Source organism: Gymnodraco acuticeps, unplaced genomic scaffold (genome assembly GCF_902827175.1).
Source record: "Gymnodraco acuticeps unplaced genomic scaffold, fGymAcu1.1, whole genome shotgun sequence".
In the NCBI taxonomy this organism is placed as follows: Eukaryota; Metazoa; Chordata; class Actinopteri; order Perciformes; family Bathydraconidae; genus Gymnodraco; species Gymnodraco acuticeps.
Window position 1 is genome coordinate 1,993,680 of NW_022989985.1, and position 17,980 is coordinate 2,011,659.

The 17,980-nt window shown below is 41.7% G+C and overlaps 1 protein-coding gene across 1 annotated transcript; it reads right to left on the reverse strand.

Annotated features, from left to right (window-relative positions):
- Window positions 1-1,059: 1,059 nt before the first annotated feature.
- LOC117543946 (TBC1 domain family member 10A-like) lies at window positions 1,060-17,853 on the reverse strand. Its single transcript, XM_034212621.1, has 9 exons — window positions 16,849-17,853; window positions 14,801-14,900; window positions 10,082-10,189; window positions 9,318-9,424; window positions 9,100-9,214; window positions 7,789-7,854; window positions 7,072-7,261; window positions 6,826-6,980; window positions 1,060-4,074 (listed from the first exon to the last, which is right to left on the reverse strand). The coding sequence occupies exons 1-9, from the start codon at window positions 17,025-17,027 to the stop codon at window positions 3,334-3,336; spliced, it is 1,761 nt and encodes a 586-aa protein (XP_034068512.1). The 5' UTR covers window positions 17,028-17,853; the 3' UTR covers window positions 1,060-3,333.
- Between the last annotated feature and the right edge of the window lie 127 nt (window positions 17,854-17,980).

A 17,980-nucleotide genomic window follows, 5' to 3' on the forward strand; every position in this document is an offset into this window, starting at 1 on the left:
CCCCAGACCATGGACTCCCATTTGATAAGATTTTCTTTAAACCCTTTCACAGTGGAAGATAAGAAAATGCATCACTGCTGACTTGAGTCATAAGTGATTGTGAGATTTATCTACACTTGTCTTTATGAAGCCCTAAAATATTCCATCACACCACAGGGAAAGTCTTGTGAAATATCCAGAGTTGTTTATTTTGCGGTGAGTTAGAAGAGATTGATACCACCTCTCTTCCTTTTAGCCTGTTAGCTATGCTAAACAAAACCACTGGAAACAAGGGAGACAGCTAGCTTGACTTTGTCAAAAGGAAACACAATGCACCTACCAGCACCTCTGAACCTTGCCAAGTACGGCATAGAAATGTTCCAACACATATTGCATTTGTATTTAAATGCAAAATACAACCAAGGTGGTTTTAAGTAGACTGGCATTTCCTGTCATTATGCTAAGCTAACTATAGCTGCACCTTCACATCTAACATCCAAAAATAAGTGGTGAAGAGTCGTGCATTCCAGACATAAACCTAACCCTTTTAAAGACCATTACTCCCCCTATGCCTACACACGCGAAATACTATCAAAATCACATTGGTGTTAAATGTGTCAACATGTGTGTGCTAATAGGGGATTCATATAATATAATTCATATAACAATTTAGTTATTCTTTGTATATCTAAAAATATAGTTTTAACCTATGTTGCTGTGCAGTTAGAGATGACAGTTAACATTAACAATGGACACAAGTTAAGTATGGTAATTGGTATATATTTCTAGTATTTTCCTTATTGTCAACAATCTTACCTATAGATATACAGCTTGCATTGCTTTTAAAAGCCATTGCTTATATGTTCTACCTCGGTGTGTTTGTAAAATGTAACTGATGTAACAGTTGATAAATGTTTAACTTGGTGAAATATGTTTACCTCTGGCCTTTCGTTAAGATGCCGCGGGATGTCACAGTTCAAAGCATTTCAAAGTGATGACTCTGGAGCTCCATCTGGTGGTGAAAACAAGACATGTATCCAACTTATGGTTATCAAATAACTGTTCACAAAAAGACTTTACTTTGGCTTTAAACAAACATTTATTTGTAAGATTAAAACTTGTGATGATGCAAACTTTAGGGTTGTCTAATCGCACTTTTATAATCCAAATGTAGCACAATAATTGTAAAACAATACCAATCTTAATTTAGAGCAACAAAAACATCTGACATGCTCTAAAAGTTAACTTGAAAGTATTGTTTTTCTTCTACCGTTACAAATGTTTAAAAATATATATATATTGTCTTGAACTTCAAATTATTTGATGATGTCTCCTCTGTAGTTTCTGGAACTGCTCAATAAAATATAGCATTACACATTGAAAAATAGATTTCCTTACAAAACAATTGTTATTTTACATGTCTTATCTACACAACAGGATTAAATAAAAAATAAAACATCAGCGAAATGTGAGTTGTGTAATATAAGCAACTACAAAAAAAACATTGCATACAGGGCTGTTTGAAAAACTGTTATCAATTAAAACATCATTGCTTTTTAGAACTGACATAACACATTTAGGCAGACACTTTTTTATATTAATCATAGATGCAAACACATCATACACGTGTGCTCATGCTTGTCAAAACTCCCTTTACCCTTGTGACGAAAGTTAGACCCTCACAAAAAAGATTGTTCAATATGTTTTGAAAAACAACCCCTGCATGTAACAATATATTTCCCAAAGAAATAGGCCCAGTTCTCCAAAATGAGATGCTACAAATATCCCAAAGAAATTTAGAAATCACTTATTTTGCATGTAACAGAATATGCCTGGTCACAGGTAGCAGTCGTGAGTCATTTCAAAACAACAGTCTTGATCTGCTTTGGAAATTCTAGCAATAATATCAAAAAAAGATCAACCACACTACAAGATTAGCTAAATCTGCTCCAATCGGTTTTCTGAGCAGACCAAGAGAAAGGGTCAGCACCATTAGGTGATTTTCACTCACTCACTGTCCCAAGATGTCACAGGAAACACATGCACACAATCATACATTATGGACATTTGCATTTGGCAAGAGACAGCTTTCGGACTCATAAGCTTTTAACAATGCAGAAGGAATGTGTCATACAGCGAGGAATGTCCTGTGATCTCTCTGCTGCCAAAGTAAAGTAATTGCTGCTCCTTTAAAGTGGCTGGAAGTGCCTGGCACAGGGAATATTAGGAGTTAAACCACATCAATCCAACTAACTCTTAAAAAAGTGACAATAGCAAGGCATGCACAAACAACACACTTCACGTTTAGATTGTAAAATAAATAGCGCTTGTAAGAAAACACTTTGCACAGTGTGGTGTGACCCATAGATTCAGGAAGATGAATTTCAATCCAAAAACATGAAATGCACAAGCACATGCTAAACTGAAAAAGAACAGAATGAAGCTCAATCTTAGAATAATACCTCCCAAAAATAAATCCCATCCTCCTGCTGTGATGTACTTTACTGAGAGGAAATGTAACAGCTGAAACCTCTGCCAGGCTGCTCTCTAGTGGACGAATCCCCGTATGAAAAGCATGGAGTTCTTCCACTCACATGAACTCTATAGTGTTGAATTTGAATGGAAATGTACGAAAAACTGCATACGCTGTGACACATAGTTCTTTAAGTTTCATTTCTCTCTGAAGAAATGATTTTGCTCCCAAAAACTGTAACATGTCTCCCTTACAAACAGAAAACTAAGACTTATGTACTGAATAAGAGCATCATGAATCGGGGAACAGGAAGGGACTAGAGCTGCAACACTTATTAGACAAGTCGATTAGCTGATCGACAGAAAAATCATTTCCCATTTAATTGCAAATCGATTAATCGTCTAGATGTTTTTGATGTAAAAATGTCAGAAAATGTAGTTTTGCAGCCTCTCAAACATGGATATTTCCTTTCTCTTTTCTAAATTGAAAATTAAACTGGATGTCTCTGGGTTTTGGACCGAAAAAGCAAGTCATTTCTTCTGGATTTTGAGAAACTACAACATTTCTGACATTTTGGACTCCAAACAATGAATCCTTTAATCTTGAAATAATCTGCACATTAATTGATTACAAAAAAAAAATGTTAGTTGCAGCCCTACAGGTAACATCAGCTTCATGTACAGCGTAAGCAATAAAGTAGTTTTACACCTAGCAATGCCGCTTTAGTGTATATCAATAATATCATAGGCAAAATGGTGTCTAAAATGAATAAATGATAACTAACAGTCCAACATTAGAATAATAAACCTTGGCAAGGCTGGCTGGTTGTTGGCTGAAGCGTGCTGGTGCTTCCACACACACAAACACACACTTCTGTGGATCTACAGGTATGTGTCCTGATCTGTGCTGCTAAGGCTTTGTGTGGATCGCTGAAGTGGAGTTTCTTTGGCAGGGGGAACATCTGTAGGAGGCGCTTCCTGATGCTGAAGGGGGTCAGTTTCAGTCTCTGGCACCGTCTGTGGAACAGTTTCTGGCACAGTCTCCGGAACAGTCTCCGGCACAGTTTCCGGCACAGTCTCCGGCACAGTTTCTGGCACAGTTTCCGGCACAGTTTCCGGCACAGTCTCCGGCACAGTCTCCGGCACAGTTTCCGGCACAGTCTGTGGCACAGTCTCCGGCACAGTTTCCAGCACAGTCTGTGGCACAGTCTGTGGCACAGTCTGTGGCACAGTCTGTGGCACTGTCTCTGGCGTCTCGATGATGACTGGAGGTGGAGCGGGTGGATCTGAGGCTGGTGGAGGAGGAGGGTCACTGGGAAGAGAGTAAGGATTCGGGATATTCAGGATGGGCAGGGACTTCTTTATGCTTCTCCTCTTCTTCATGCTTTTCTTTTCCTCCTTTCCCTTCTTCAGCTGCGGGGCGGGCTCAGGCACATCCAGTACGATGGTGGGGTTCTGCTGCAGGTCCTGGCGCCTCGGAGGCTCGGCCAACATGATGATCCGGGCACCGTGCAACCTGGGGGGGGATTTAAAATTCAGCTCTCCGCGGTTCTTCTTCCAGCGCTTCAGCTGGGTGTAATTCTCCCTTTCCACATCCCGCGCTGTCACTGGCACCTCTAGAATCTGCAACAGGAAGATACACGGCATTAGGTCACAGCTGGAGTCAACATATAGTTCATTTTCAAAGGAATAGTGTGGGAGACTAGCATTCGCTGGAAAATAGTGTCTTCCTTCCACATTTGGCCATTGTGTTAAAAATGTGAACTCATCATTAAATGTCAAAGGGCCTCAGGGCTTCATGGGGATACACAGTCAAGACAACCCTTCATATAAGAGGCGGTATTGTTAGCCTGGACAGAGACCCACACAAAGCCAGGCACAAGAAGCAGACACTGACTCTGGTCAATTTGTCTCTGTATCACTTTAATTCCCACTGAGACTCTCTGCCTTTTTCTCAGCTGCATTTCTAAGCACCCACTGTTCATGAGCGACACAACACAACACTACATCTTTAAAGGACTATGCCAGAGGACTTCTGGTCAGAAACAAAGACCTTTTATTTCTGCATGCAGAGCATTAATATAGAAGCAAAGAACCATTTGCTATGCACAGATGAAGTGGAGTGAAGTGGAGTAAAGGTGGCCTGAGCGGGAAATTAAGTTAAACTCCTTTTTATTTTTTTATTTTTTTAAATGCTTTTTTATTTCTATTTCAGAAATATTTTTGGACTGTTTATTTCTAGTGTCTTAATTTCTCTTATGTAAATTGCCTTGTTTTTTATGCTGCTGCAACGCAAACATTTCCCAAATTGGGATCAATAAAGTACTTCTATCTATCTATCTATCTATCTATCTATCTATCCATCTATCTATCTATCTATCTATCCATCTATCTATCTATCTATCTATCTATCTATCTATCTATCTTCTGTGTCCTAATAACTCTGTACTGGGTTATTTAGATAGTACCCATAGCAGGCTTGGAATTTCGTCATTTTAGGGGCAAGGCCATTTGACCTTTGGTGTCACACGTTTTTTCAGGGCACAAAGGCCATTGGGGAAACATTTGGATTTGGAGCTTACAAATAAATAACTTCACTTTCTAATGACAAAAAACAAATCACTTTTTTAATATCAATAATCGTATCATCATATAGGCCTATGCCTTCTTAGTATTACCGTATATAAAATAAAATACTCTACTTTGAATAATTAGTGTTTGGTATGTTTTCCATCTACTACTTCTCCCATTCACAAATCCAAAATCAAATAAAAAAATCTAAAATTCTATTAATATGTAACAAATATATTCCATTTCAGAGCAGAAGAAACAGCCTTCAAGGGTCAAACTCTGCACATACATCATTTAGCAGTGCACAGTGAAGTGTGTGTGTGTGTATGTGTGTGTGTGTGTACGAGTCTCTTTAATCAACTCCTCACAGCTCTGTTCAGAAACTGAATACAATCGCTGCTTTAATTCTGTCTTTAGGACGTTGTTGTGAGTGTGGACGGAGCAGCTATATACAGGTTAGTTTAGCCTGATTGATCCATTCAGAAAACACGCATTTTAAAAGGTTTTTCGCCTGCCGTCTGTCTGCAGACTTGTCAAAGCATTAATTCATGGTTTTTACTAACCGGTATCAGTATGTTGTTACTTCAGCATCATTTTGAAACGTGTCTTACAATTAAATCACTGTAAAATAGGTTAATTTAGTCGTAGTTGGTTTCCACGACAGTATTTACATGGAAATAAGCCCCGCCCCCTCTCCAGCGAGTCCTGTTTGAATGACAGGAGTAAACACAGCTGACAGCCGCGGTGAAACTCCAGCGGTTGGAGCAATGCTAGTATTCGCATCGCGTCCGTTGTGAACGCAGCATAATGCAGTTCAGAAACCACTGTTCTGACGCTTTTAACAGTGCGCTTTTTACAGTGCGAGGGGCCCAAAGGCCATGGTGGCCGTAGGACGTACAATTATTTGTGGTGCATAACGGCCAGACCGAGGGGCTACGACGGCCATGGCCGTCGTGAAAATCCCACCCTGACCCATACCCAGGACTACTTTTCACTAATGGCGCATTTCCACTGCAGGGCCTCGCACGGCTTAGTACGGTATAGTTAGGCCTTGATAGGCCAGGCTCACTTTATGCTGCGTTTCTATTACAGTTTAGGAACTGGGGCAGTAACTATAGTAACGCAGTCAGTGTAGGCGGAGCCGTGACATCATCTTCAATGCGAAACACAAAAACAACATCAGCCGTTAGCTGTTAGCCCTCAGAGCTCACAGCTCCTCATATCTGTTCAGAAACTAGACAAAAGTTAAACAAGTACAAACCACAGACTGCCTGTGTCATGGCGAATACAGTCGCTGGTTTATTTATGTCTGTATAGGCCGTTGTTGTGAGTGTGGACGGTCGGAGCATAATATAATGTTAGCTTAGAAAACACGCATTTTAAAAAGGTTTTTCGCCTGCCGTCTGTCTGCAGACTTGTCAAAGCATTAATTCATGGTTTTTACTAACCGGTATCAGTATGTTGTTACTTCGGCATCATTTTGAAACGTGTATTACAATTAAATCACGGTCAAATATGTTCATTTTGTTGTAGTTGCCAGCGATTCTCTCACTAGTTTAGCATACTCAGCCCGGTTGTTGGCCCGGAAAGAACCTCGATTTTGGAGAGCCAGAAAACTGTGAAAAGGTACCCACTAGCCGGAACTACACCTAGTGGAAACGCAACCAAAAACTGTCCGGGCACGGCACGCTTAAACCGCGCTGTAGTGGAAATGCGCCATAAGATAACATAGTAACCCTTTTTTGATTGCTGTAGGGAATTTCAGGTGTTCACTACACCATGTTGCTGCTCTGCTGCTGTTACCTCTCGGACCAGGAAGCCTTCCTGCATGTATCGAGGCTCTATGGCCCTGAGGAGCTCCATGGTCTCATACTGTCCCTGGTAGGCTTTCAGCTTCTCCCGGGTTCCCAGCATGCACTTCAGCAGCACCAAACCCACACGAAAGATTATCTTCACTCCTGTGAGAAGGAGAAGAGCCAGGTGGTTGAGCAGCAGTGTGAACAAGTTGTAACAACATCTGGCACTGCAGTGCTAATAAGCCAGGGTTACCGTCACAGAGGAACATGTCCCAGACACGCAGCACCGAGGCCCAGGGCAGCGTCCTGGAGAAGGCACACATGAACCACTCAGTCATGTAGAGGATGGGGTCGATCTTGTGTTTCTCCAGATGGCGGTAAGCTAGCGGGGAGACACGTCGCAGCAGAGCAAACAGGATCTCTCCATCCAACTGTATCGCTTCCTGAAAGAGACACAGGTAGGAAGGCATTAGGGGGAAACAAAGGCCATTGTCCTTTGTATTGACATGACTGAAACCTGATATGCATGTTCATCCATTAAAAATAAACTAGTCTAAATGCATCATGTTGCCTTTTTTCCAGGGAAACATTTCATTAGCAAGACATGTTCTCATTAACAATTGATTACCTCATCTGAAAACAATGAACAGTAACCACCAGGCAATATGAATAACTCAAGATTAAGTATGTAATGCAATGATGAATTATGGTCTGGCAAGATTGACAACGCCTCATTGGTTTCATCAGTGACTTATTACACTCACACTGAGAGCTCCGCAGCAACAACAACAACAACAACAACAACAATGCATTCCAGTTTGACTGTAATTGCAGCCAAAGCCTGGTTAGTTAATATGGATTGTGGCTGTGTTACAGCAACATCAGATCAAGTAATGTTCTCTCTCTCTCTATGTGTATTTCCAACGCTTGCTGATGTGATCATGCATGCTTGTATATGTCTCCGTCTCACCAGGCCTGGACTGTAGTAGCCAGGAAGGTACTTCTCACAAATTTGGACCAGTCCCCAGAAGGCATCCTGTGGAAACACAAACACATGATGTCAGAAAAACACTGTGGACCGGATCATTTTACAGGATATTTCCACGTGTTCACAGGAGAGGCAGGTTCATCCTTGAAATTCTGACCTTGATGATAAAAGCTTTCTATGGGTAAGAAAGAAGTGATGTTAACGGCCCGTCCACACAGCGGCGTGCGATGAAGCTTGCCGGCGGGCGTGTCTGAAACTCGACCAACAACCAATCACATGAATCTCCCGCCCCTGACACACAAGCAGCGGTTTGATTGGCTAGAGCTTGTACTGGCATATGATTCGATTGGCTGACGCTTCTGCAGAGGCTTCAAAAGTTGAACATTGCTCAACTTTTGCAGCGAGCCACGCCAGCAAAGCTCCGCGTCGCTTCCCACAATGCAGTTCGGCGAAAAGTGACGTCACCCCATTCAAAGTGAATGGTGAAGCTTTCAACGAATGCCGCTGTGTGGACGGGCCGTAACACTTTGAGTTAAGTCACTCTAACTAAATCACCACTACAAACACTTCCACTAAGGTGGGTCATGTTAGGACGCAAAGAAACGTAGACACATCTAAATACTCTTAATGTTCATCATATGCTAATTTTAACATGTGACTGCTGATTGTCTTTAACAATGCTGTTTGTTTGAATAATTAACGGGATGTAAGGGAATATTCCCCTTGATATATTAAATAGTTTATTTATTTATTTAATAACTTGCCTCTTAGAGCTCTGTTGGTTTTCTGTTGTTACTTCAAAAAGTCACATATCCAAGTAATGATTGACACAAATTATAGGACGTTTGCAAACCAAATGAACTTAGCCGGGAATGACTAACAGAATGAGTTTTTATCATTCCGATTGAGTTCAAGTTTTACCGCTGTGAATTTGGAAACAAACACCTACACCCGAAAAGCGTCACCATGGTTGCAGTCTGTAATGCTTCAACTATTATTCAGCCTCTGGAGCCGCTCCAGGATTAATCTCCCGATGACATCATCTGTGGAGTCTGTCTCTAGGCTGTTTGGATTAAAAATACACTTGTCCAAGGTCAGAGCTTTGAAATGTGTGAGAAAGAGCTTGTGTGATTTCTATTTTATGAGTAGATCTTACTTTTAAAGAGCCAAAATATTAACAAGCCTTTTAGAACTGGTACAGAAAACAGTTCTACAAAGCCTACCAACATATGGCGTTGTTGCACTCACATAGCACACGGCAGTTTATATGGGCTTTGTGGCTGAGGCACGTACCTCGGCAGGCATGTGCATAAGCAGAACAGCAGCGATGGGAGCCTGAGCCTGGCAGTATCCCTCCTCTGGTCGGTACAGAGTGTAGGCCTTAAGAACACGGAACAGGTCCTGCTGCCTGTGGAGCGTCAAAAACATTACACACAACAGTTAAAAAGTCATATCTTTGTCAAAAAAAGAACGTTGTCATGAATCCCAGTGTGTAATGTCTGAGAGCGTACCCGTGTCCTCCACGAGACACAAACATCTCATGGAAAGGAAACTGTCGATGGAGGTCTTTCTCAATCACATCTACCCATTTAGGGTCTCCAGGCTGGCTATCCAACTCCTGAAAACCAAACACATGAAGGCGGCAGTGAGATCTCTTAACTAAACACTAACAACATTCAGGGCAGAGTGCGTTTACACATAAACAATCCAGGAAGTGTATACTCTCTACAATTCACTCAACACCTAAACTGATTTCTTTGAATACTTGACAGCTGGAATGAACAATACAAAAAGGGGAAGATAAAGTCTGTCTCGGATAATTTATTTCTGTTATTTATGGGCTCACTGAATTAAGAGGCTGTGAGCAAATGAAAGGCTAAGTATGATCATGGACAGAACTGTATGCTGTCGTTATATGGATGCATTTGTAAAGTGTTTTAAGTGCTGTATTTAAAACTGTATTTCTTTCTTAAATTTGATTCTTTCTCCTTTTTTGGGTATGCTTGCCTGGAAAAGTTGACTTGGATATTACTGATAATGTAAGATATTTATGAGACTTATGAATGTAAAAATTATAATATAAATAAAAACATAAATGACCATAACATTCCCAAAACAAATACTTTTTGTGTAATTAGCCGTTTAAAATCACTATTTTGGGTTTATTGAAATAATCTGAAATGGCCTTTTGCCAGTTTCACTAACATTTCTCATGAAATGCAAAATAAACATAAAAGAAGCTGCAAGGAGGAAGTGAAAGAGAGATCTCTCTGACCTGAAACTTTCCGTGGTTCTGCTCCTTCTTCACCTTCCCCCCCGACAGGTAGAGCCATGCACGACCTCTGAGGGCAGGAGGAATTCCTTTCTGGCACCGCAGTCTTACCTGAGGAAGAGAGGAAGATCACTCAGTTAAGCAGGGCAAAGCTAGTCACACAATGGCTTTCCTCAAGTCAAAACAGGCTGGTACGGTAATACCAGTCAGTGGTAACAGCTCGGTACCTCTCACTTGGTATTGGTTCCTTCTCTTCAACACATGTGCAATACAGCTATCTGTTCAAACCTCTTGAGTAATAGCTCACTCTCAGCTGTGAAAAACGCCTCTTAAAAATGTTGACCCAGGCTAACTCGAAATGTATGTGACATGTATGTGGCCAGTATTTGATCAAATACCTGCTACATCTCTCACCAGTTATACAACATACGCTTCTAGTCCGCAATATGGATTTTAAAACGGCAGGGCCTACCGGTAAAAGCAGTGCAAGACTTTATTTTATCTCTATAATAGTTAGGAGTGCAATGCTTCGATGCAGGGGTCATTATCTAAAACATGGCATGTGGATGTGTGCATGCTATATGCAACCGGAGTCGCTGGAACAAACCTCCTACAGGTTCCAGATCAGCTGCATGAGCAACAAAGAGAGAGTTGTATATAATAAAACAAGCACGGTGTGTCTACGTGACTTCACAGTTGTAGTGGAGGAATTTTTGTCTTTGAAACTTTCACTACTGTCAGTTGAAAATACATTACAAGAAACATATCCTTCAGCATCTGACTCCTATCTGGCTTTTGCCTACAGTTTTGGTCAAAGATACCCTGACACTGACTCATTCATTCACATTACTTTAAAGTGGACCTATCATGCTATATTTGAAACATATATTGTAGGGCCATACCTATATAAAACATGTCTGTGAAGTTTTTTTTTCAAAATACCAAACAGATCATGCATTTCAGCCATGCCTCATTTCGCTCTATTTGCTCTTTTCCAGCCCTGTTTTTGCAGGGGGCTGATTCTGTGGCAAATGAGCTGCAGCTGACCACGCCCACCTGCAAAGGAGGGGGGCGAGGCACGAGCGTCATGTTACCATGCTGTTACCATGCCACGGCAACCCCCCATTCCCCTGATAGGTGTAGAGTTGCCCATATAGGCGGAGCTCCTTGTTTCTGATGTCAGAGATATTTGTCTGTATCAGATCCGTTGCAGCCCCGTTTTTAGAGATTTGAGTAGGGAGGAAAAGAGAGAGGGTTGTGTTTTCTGACACTTGGTGAGTTCCCTGACACACCGGGGACACATATTCATGTATAAAAGACGTACAAAAGTGCATTTTGTATGATAGGTCCCCTTTAAGTCTACGAAAATACTTCCTCGGTTCTTTGCTTGGCATTGAATCTGAATAGACATTGGCCTAGAGGAGCCAAACTGTGTGTAGTAACTGTGTATACAGTGGTAAACACGTACATATCACCTTGGAATACCCAGGGCTCGACATTAAGGACTGCCCGATGGCCCGGGGCCATCTAGTATTTAGCTCGGGCAATGAAGCCTCACCTGCTGGTTGCCCGATCGGGCAATCTATTATGCCAGTATCATGCAGCTCGCGGATCCAGTAATGAGTGACCCGAGAGTAAAACTAAAAATATCTATTTTAGGTAGTTTGAGAGGTAATTAAAATAGCTACGTGTGATATTCTAATCTGAAGTGTGTGTTTTGTCGGCTCACCGCTGCATGTGATCATGCAGAGCTGCATGTCGACTCGTCAGCAGCAGCTGATCTCTCTCTCCCATCAGATTAGACTTCACTCGCGTTTATGTCCATATCGATCAGATCCAGCTAGTTCTAGCTAATGATATGACTACCCGCTTATTAAAAGACACCTAAACAATAAGTGTCGCTATGCAACTGGGTGAGGCCACAAAGTATAGCGCAGCATTATGCATTTGTTTACATGCCCACCGGAACCCCGAGGCATTACCAACAGATCAACGCACAATCAACCCATACAGGACATCTCTTTCTCCACATTAAGTGTTAGACATTATAATTGACTATTCTTGTCTGTCACATACTTTCTTGTCTCTCACATAAGTGGCGCAACTGAAGCGGTATTGCGCTAAAGGGAAATTATTTTGAACGGACATTTTGACCGAAGAGATTTAGATTTGCCGGCTAACGGGAACTCTGACGTCGCCATTTTGTGTGCTTCGCGGATGCGCTCGGCTCCTCTCGACTGCTGCTCGGTCAGCTTCCGGATGAGGAGGCATTCATTCGACCAACTTACAGTAGATAACATTACAAACATTTTTAACAGGGGCCATAATAGTGTAAATAATGTTTGTTTTGGCAGTTATAACTGAATGTAATGTTTTCTACTTTTTTACATCTGGGAAGGCATTTGCCTTCATCAGATGGAAAGTGTCTTGACCAACAACAAAGTATTTCTTATAGCTATCCAGGGCATGCAAGCGAGCAAACACAAACAAGAACAAACAAACAAGTGAAATGAAGAATAAACTTGAAATTGAACAGTATAATATTGTGGTGGTTCATCTTATAATTCAGTCTAGAGAATGCACCAGACAGCATCTAAGACCTGCAAACATCTACATTTTCTAGGGGGAGGCCCCCCAAACCCTTCGTGCGTCATTACGTCTGTGCGCATTTTTCAGGGCAATCTCCATTGGGCTCAGGGCCATCTGTAAATTAGCTTATGGCGCGTTTCCACTGCAGCGGGTAGCCCCGTTTAAGCGTCCTTAACCGTCCTCAAGCGGCCAGGCCGGTTTTTGGTGGCGTTTCCATATAGCCTAGTACCGGCCAGCGGGTACTTTTTCCCTCTTTTTCCGACCTCATAAAATCGTGGTTCCCTCAGACCAGGGTCAGGGCTGAACTAGTGACGTCAACACTCTCGACTGCTGATTGGTCAGAGAGAATCGTCACAAGATTGCGCGAGTTCATCCCTAGCGTCGCATATATATCTAGAAGCAAGCTTGCAGCATTTTTATACACAGCATTTTGTAAACGGAGGAGCTACAAAAATGGCTACTTCTAAGAAAAGCACACCGTGGTCGACCGAGGAGGTGACGACATTCCTTCATCTCATTGGGGATGATAAAATCCAGCGGGAGCTCGACGGAACAACAATAAATGTAAAAGTGTTCCAGGATGTCTCTGCACAGATGTCCGAACGCGGATTTTCGAGGACTTTCCTGCAGTGTAGGGAAAAACTGAAAAAGATGAAGAGCGAATATCGCCAAGTAAAGGACAATAACAACACGAGTGGTGCGGGTCGCAAACAATGGAAGTGGTTCGATTTGTTGGACCAGATCTACGGCCATAGACCGGCCAACGTTGGGAGGGAGGGAGGCCTGGACTCTGCAACGGCTTTACTGGAGTCCCTGCAAGGTACGCTCACTTCTAACAAAGAAGTCTATTTTATCCTTACATTAATGTTCGACAACCCATGCTTTTATCGAGCCTCGAAGAGCTACATAGCTAGCTAATGCTTTTATGGAGCCCCGAAGAGCTACATAGCTAGCTAAAGGCAGATAGCCTTAGCTAGAGCTATTGTTTGCTAACACATATGTGCCATTGTTTACTTTCAGTTTTTCTTTTCTATAGTTGCTGTTGCTATTTAGTATTGTGCTGCAGTAGTTTGTGGAATTAACAAGTCATTTTGCTGTTCTAGATGATTACATTGGGACTAGTGAGGAGGAACATTCCCGAACAACGGGCGATAGTAGTGTTCCGTCCACATCGCTGATCGCCCCACCTACACTGCGTTGCTAGCCCAGGTCCTAAACTGTAATGGAAATGCGCCATGGCCTGGGCCGGCCAGCGAGGCAGCCCGAGGCCAGAGCGAGGACGCTTAGGGACGCTTAAACGGGGCTACCCCGCTGCAGTGGAAACGCGCCATTAGACGGCCCACAGGGCCATCTCTCAAAATCCTTAATGTCATGCACTGATACCTCATGCTATAATCTTGCTTACAGAGTCACAAGCGACTATTAAAACATACTGTACTGATAGTGATATTGGTTTGTTGCATTAGAGGTTCTGGATTATTTTGAGCGTTTGTTTTTCTGTTCTGAAACTGGCATGCTCCTCCAAGGAGAGTCTGCTGTTATATTATTGTGAACCAAAGGAGCAGAGTAAAGAATCCCAGGTATTTGACAGGGTCTTGCTGCTCCAACAAACTGTATATTATTCTCATGGTTGCATTTGATTCTGACAATCTGTCGTGCATTTAAGTACAGCTATACTTTAAACTCACAACACCTTTATTACATGGTTCTGTGCCTCAAGGGAAGTCACAACAGCCCCACCCTGAGTCTCAGAGTGTCACTTTGTCACATGGTGCACGAGGCAATATAGGGATTGGTTGTGTCCTGCCCTATTGCTGACTCATGGAAAAGAGGTGAAGTTGCAGCTCTGTGCTGAATTGCTGAGAGTGTCGTTACACAGAACTAGCCAGACAAGTGAAGCTGCAAATAATAAAGTCTTGGTGCAATCAAATACTTGAGCAATGTTGTTTGCCATGTCTGATCATGTATACAAACTACTCGGGACTGAATAAGTGCTGCCTGGAGACCATGGTGGGAAACAAAACATTTAGAAACAAATAACACTTTCAGATCAGGCCAATATACCTGGCTAGCATCGTTCAAAACATACAAACAAGCCACTTTAGTGTTATTGAGTTAGTAATGGCGGCTGACCTTATTGAATCTCTTGATCATCCACTTGTCCCAGTGGCTGAGCATGTCAAGCCACTTCACCTCCCTTTGCCGGAGCACCTGTGGAGGCAAATCTTGCGCTCTGTGGACACAATGGAGAAAGATAAACTTAATGAAATCAACATTGAAACAAATTTGAATGAACATCCTAAACAGGGTGGATATTTTTAAATAAGTATGTCTGAAAAAAAGCTATTCATTGGATACAAATATAAAGTATGTTTTTGTGGCAGTATGTTAGGTGGGTGTGACAACAATAAAAAAACATCCTCAGAAGGGCTGCTCGTCTTTCTGTGTGTGCCAACAGATCTGCGTGGGTGGCCATTCGCTCCTATGCAGACAGTAAACTGTGCAATGAGACCAAAATAACAACTACCACCAACCTGGTTTTGGGGAGACTATAAAAGACATAAACTCAGATGTAAGGCAAGGCAAGGCAAGTTTATTTATATAGCACTTTTCAACACAAGGCAATTCAAAGCGCTTTACAAAAAATGAAAGACATTAAGAAAATGGCATTTAAAATCAGTCATTAAAAAGAAAAGCTAATAAAATAAACATTAAAAGAAAAAAATACATGGCAGTCAATTAAACATTAAAAGAAAAAAGTACATGGATAAAAGTTACAGTGCAGTCTAAGATATGAATAGTTCAATTAAAAGCAACGACAAAAAGAAAAGTCTTCAGCCTGGATGTAGCAGATTTAATAGCAAAGTCTGTTTAACCTCAATGAGCTGCAGGGAGGATTTGACTGTATTATGATGTAAATTGACTTCTTTTAAAAAAGGGAAAGAAAAAATAGGGAGTGGATATCATACTCCCAAGCAGAAAAATAAATTGTAGTCCAACCTACATTATGAATGAGGTCTGATGCTTGACTAAGGTATGTCATTTTCTCATCAACACAAGCCTGTAATCATAGGGTTCAAACGTCTTCTAAGACCTCTTTTTAAAACTTGGGACAGCCCTCTTTAGTTAAAAAAAAGGTGCAAGCTATATGTTGGATATCATTTAAACAATGTGTTATATTCCAGCTTCAGCTTCTTAAAAGCTTTCAGCACTGATGATATTCTTTCAATCACTGCCAAACAGTGTAAGTAAAACCATTGGTTTGTGACCACCTATAAAGATTGGAGCCAAAAGAGGCCCTCTAGTAGAAGGGCACCAGAGCTTTGGCTCCAAGTCTGCCAAAACTCCAGAAACAGGAAGCTCCCAGCCAGCCAGTGCTTGGCACAACTTTCACTCACTCCTTCCACTATTTCAGTGTTATAATGAGGGCTCAAAGCCCCCAGTAAAAAGGGAAGGAAGAAAGGCCTTCTTAGAAAACAACACAAAAGCTATGAGTACATTTATTCAGATGTTAACAACAAACAAGACCTGTTCTCCCACAGACAAAAAACCCAATATACCTATGGGGAAATAGTTTACATGACTTAATGAAGAACAATCATGCTGCATGTCCAGTGGTGGAAAGTAACTAAGTATATTTCCAATTACCATACATGGGAACAATTTTAAGGAACTTCCTTTACCAGCTTTTGATAACACTTTAATACATCAATAATCATAATGAAAACAAATATATATTATTCTGAAATGGGCCAGCATAACGAGTACTTTGGTACTACTACTCCTAGTATGAACATTTGATTGCAGGACTTTTACTTGTACCAGAGTATTACTACACTCTGATACTTCTACTTTTACTTAAGTACAAGATCTGAGTACTCTGAGATCTCCCACCTCTGAGCATGTTATCAACCAATATTCTGGCTTTTATATTTGGAATATTGGGTGAGGCAAACCTAACAAACACATTGTGCCACGCATCTGGTGGAGAGCTTTGTAAATAGAGACCAAGACAACAACACAACTTGTGGTATGAAACCATAACTACATTAACACGTTATACTCAATTTTGTCTCAAAAGGATCAGAAACAACTACTGACCATATTTTAGTTAGCTGAATTACACTGTTAAGACAACACAGACAGTGAGTGGCAATGAATCACTGTAGAGACAAACTTACGAGCCGTCTGTCTGCTGTGCCCCACCAATGAATCCATATTTGTCGGTCTGTCTGTCGCTGGTGAATCCATTGATCTCTGAATCCGATCCCAGAGAGCTTTCATCGTCCATACGACTGCTGCTAATAGTGCGGATACTCATTGTGTCGAAGGATTGCCGGCCGTTTTCTATGTGGGCCATGTTAGCAGGACAGCTAGCTGGTTAGCTAGGGTCAGCTCGCTTGTTGACAGCCCAAAGTCAGAACTGCTCCTCTGCAAATGAACTGAACCGCAGCGACGCCATGATTTTTTTTTTTTTTGAAGGGAGTTAATTAAACTTCCCAACTCTCTGTAAATGTTATCTAACTTTAACTGCCAGGAAACATAACACAGGTAATAGCTACCTATGTAAACGTGAATGCGTGTTCAGATTTAAAATAAGCTAGCTGATGTTGCTAACCTAAAGTTAGCCGTAACTGCTAGTGCTAAGTGCCAACCATGGATGTATAAAGAGAACTGGATACAGCGTTGGAGGCAGGACCCGTTCATTCCTATGAGAGTTGCTCAGTGGCGCATGAAGCCAACATGCCCTGCCTCTCGAGAGCACAAGTACCCGTATGTTGGCCCATAGAGCACGCGCACTTGCATTTCTATTAAGCTCCGCCTCCGATCTCCCGCTCTCGGTTCAGTCAAATTAATGCCGAGGAAAATAAGCTTTTAGCGCATTTTACAACTTTTATACCCTGATTTAAATATGTTATATGAAAGTGCTCGTGCTAGGTAGACGTCACGTATGGACACGGAAGTTGTAGTACTACCGTTTGGACACTAACAAATTGTGCTTCAATGTCCGGCACACTTCCTGGGGCTCGATGCCAAAACAATCCAAAACTATTCCTACGCTACCTTAAAATAAACTAACGCTGTGTCGTCGGCTTGTGTTTCATAGTTAGTCATTCGCCAACTTTGTGAGCTGGTAAACAGACGAGTTTATCATGTTTCTGACACAAAGGTGTATGGTTTAGCTCTCCTGTCCTTCCGAGTGTGTTGGGCAGATGTGTGCCTCAACCTTGTCCTGGGTTAGTTACTTTTACATTCTTGAAGCCACGGCTACCTCTAGTGGTTGCCTTGGGAAGAAAATCTTATTTTTTAATT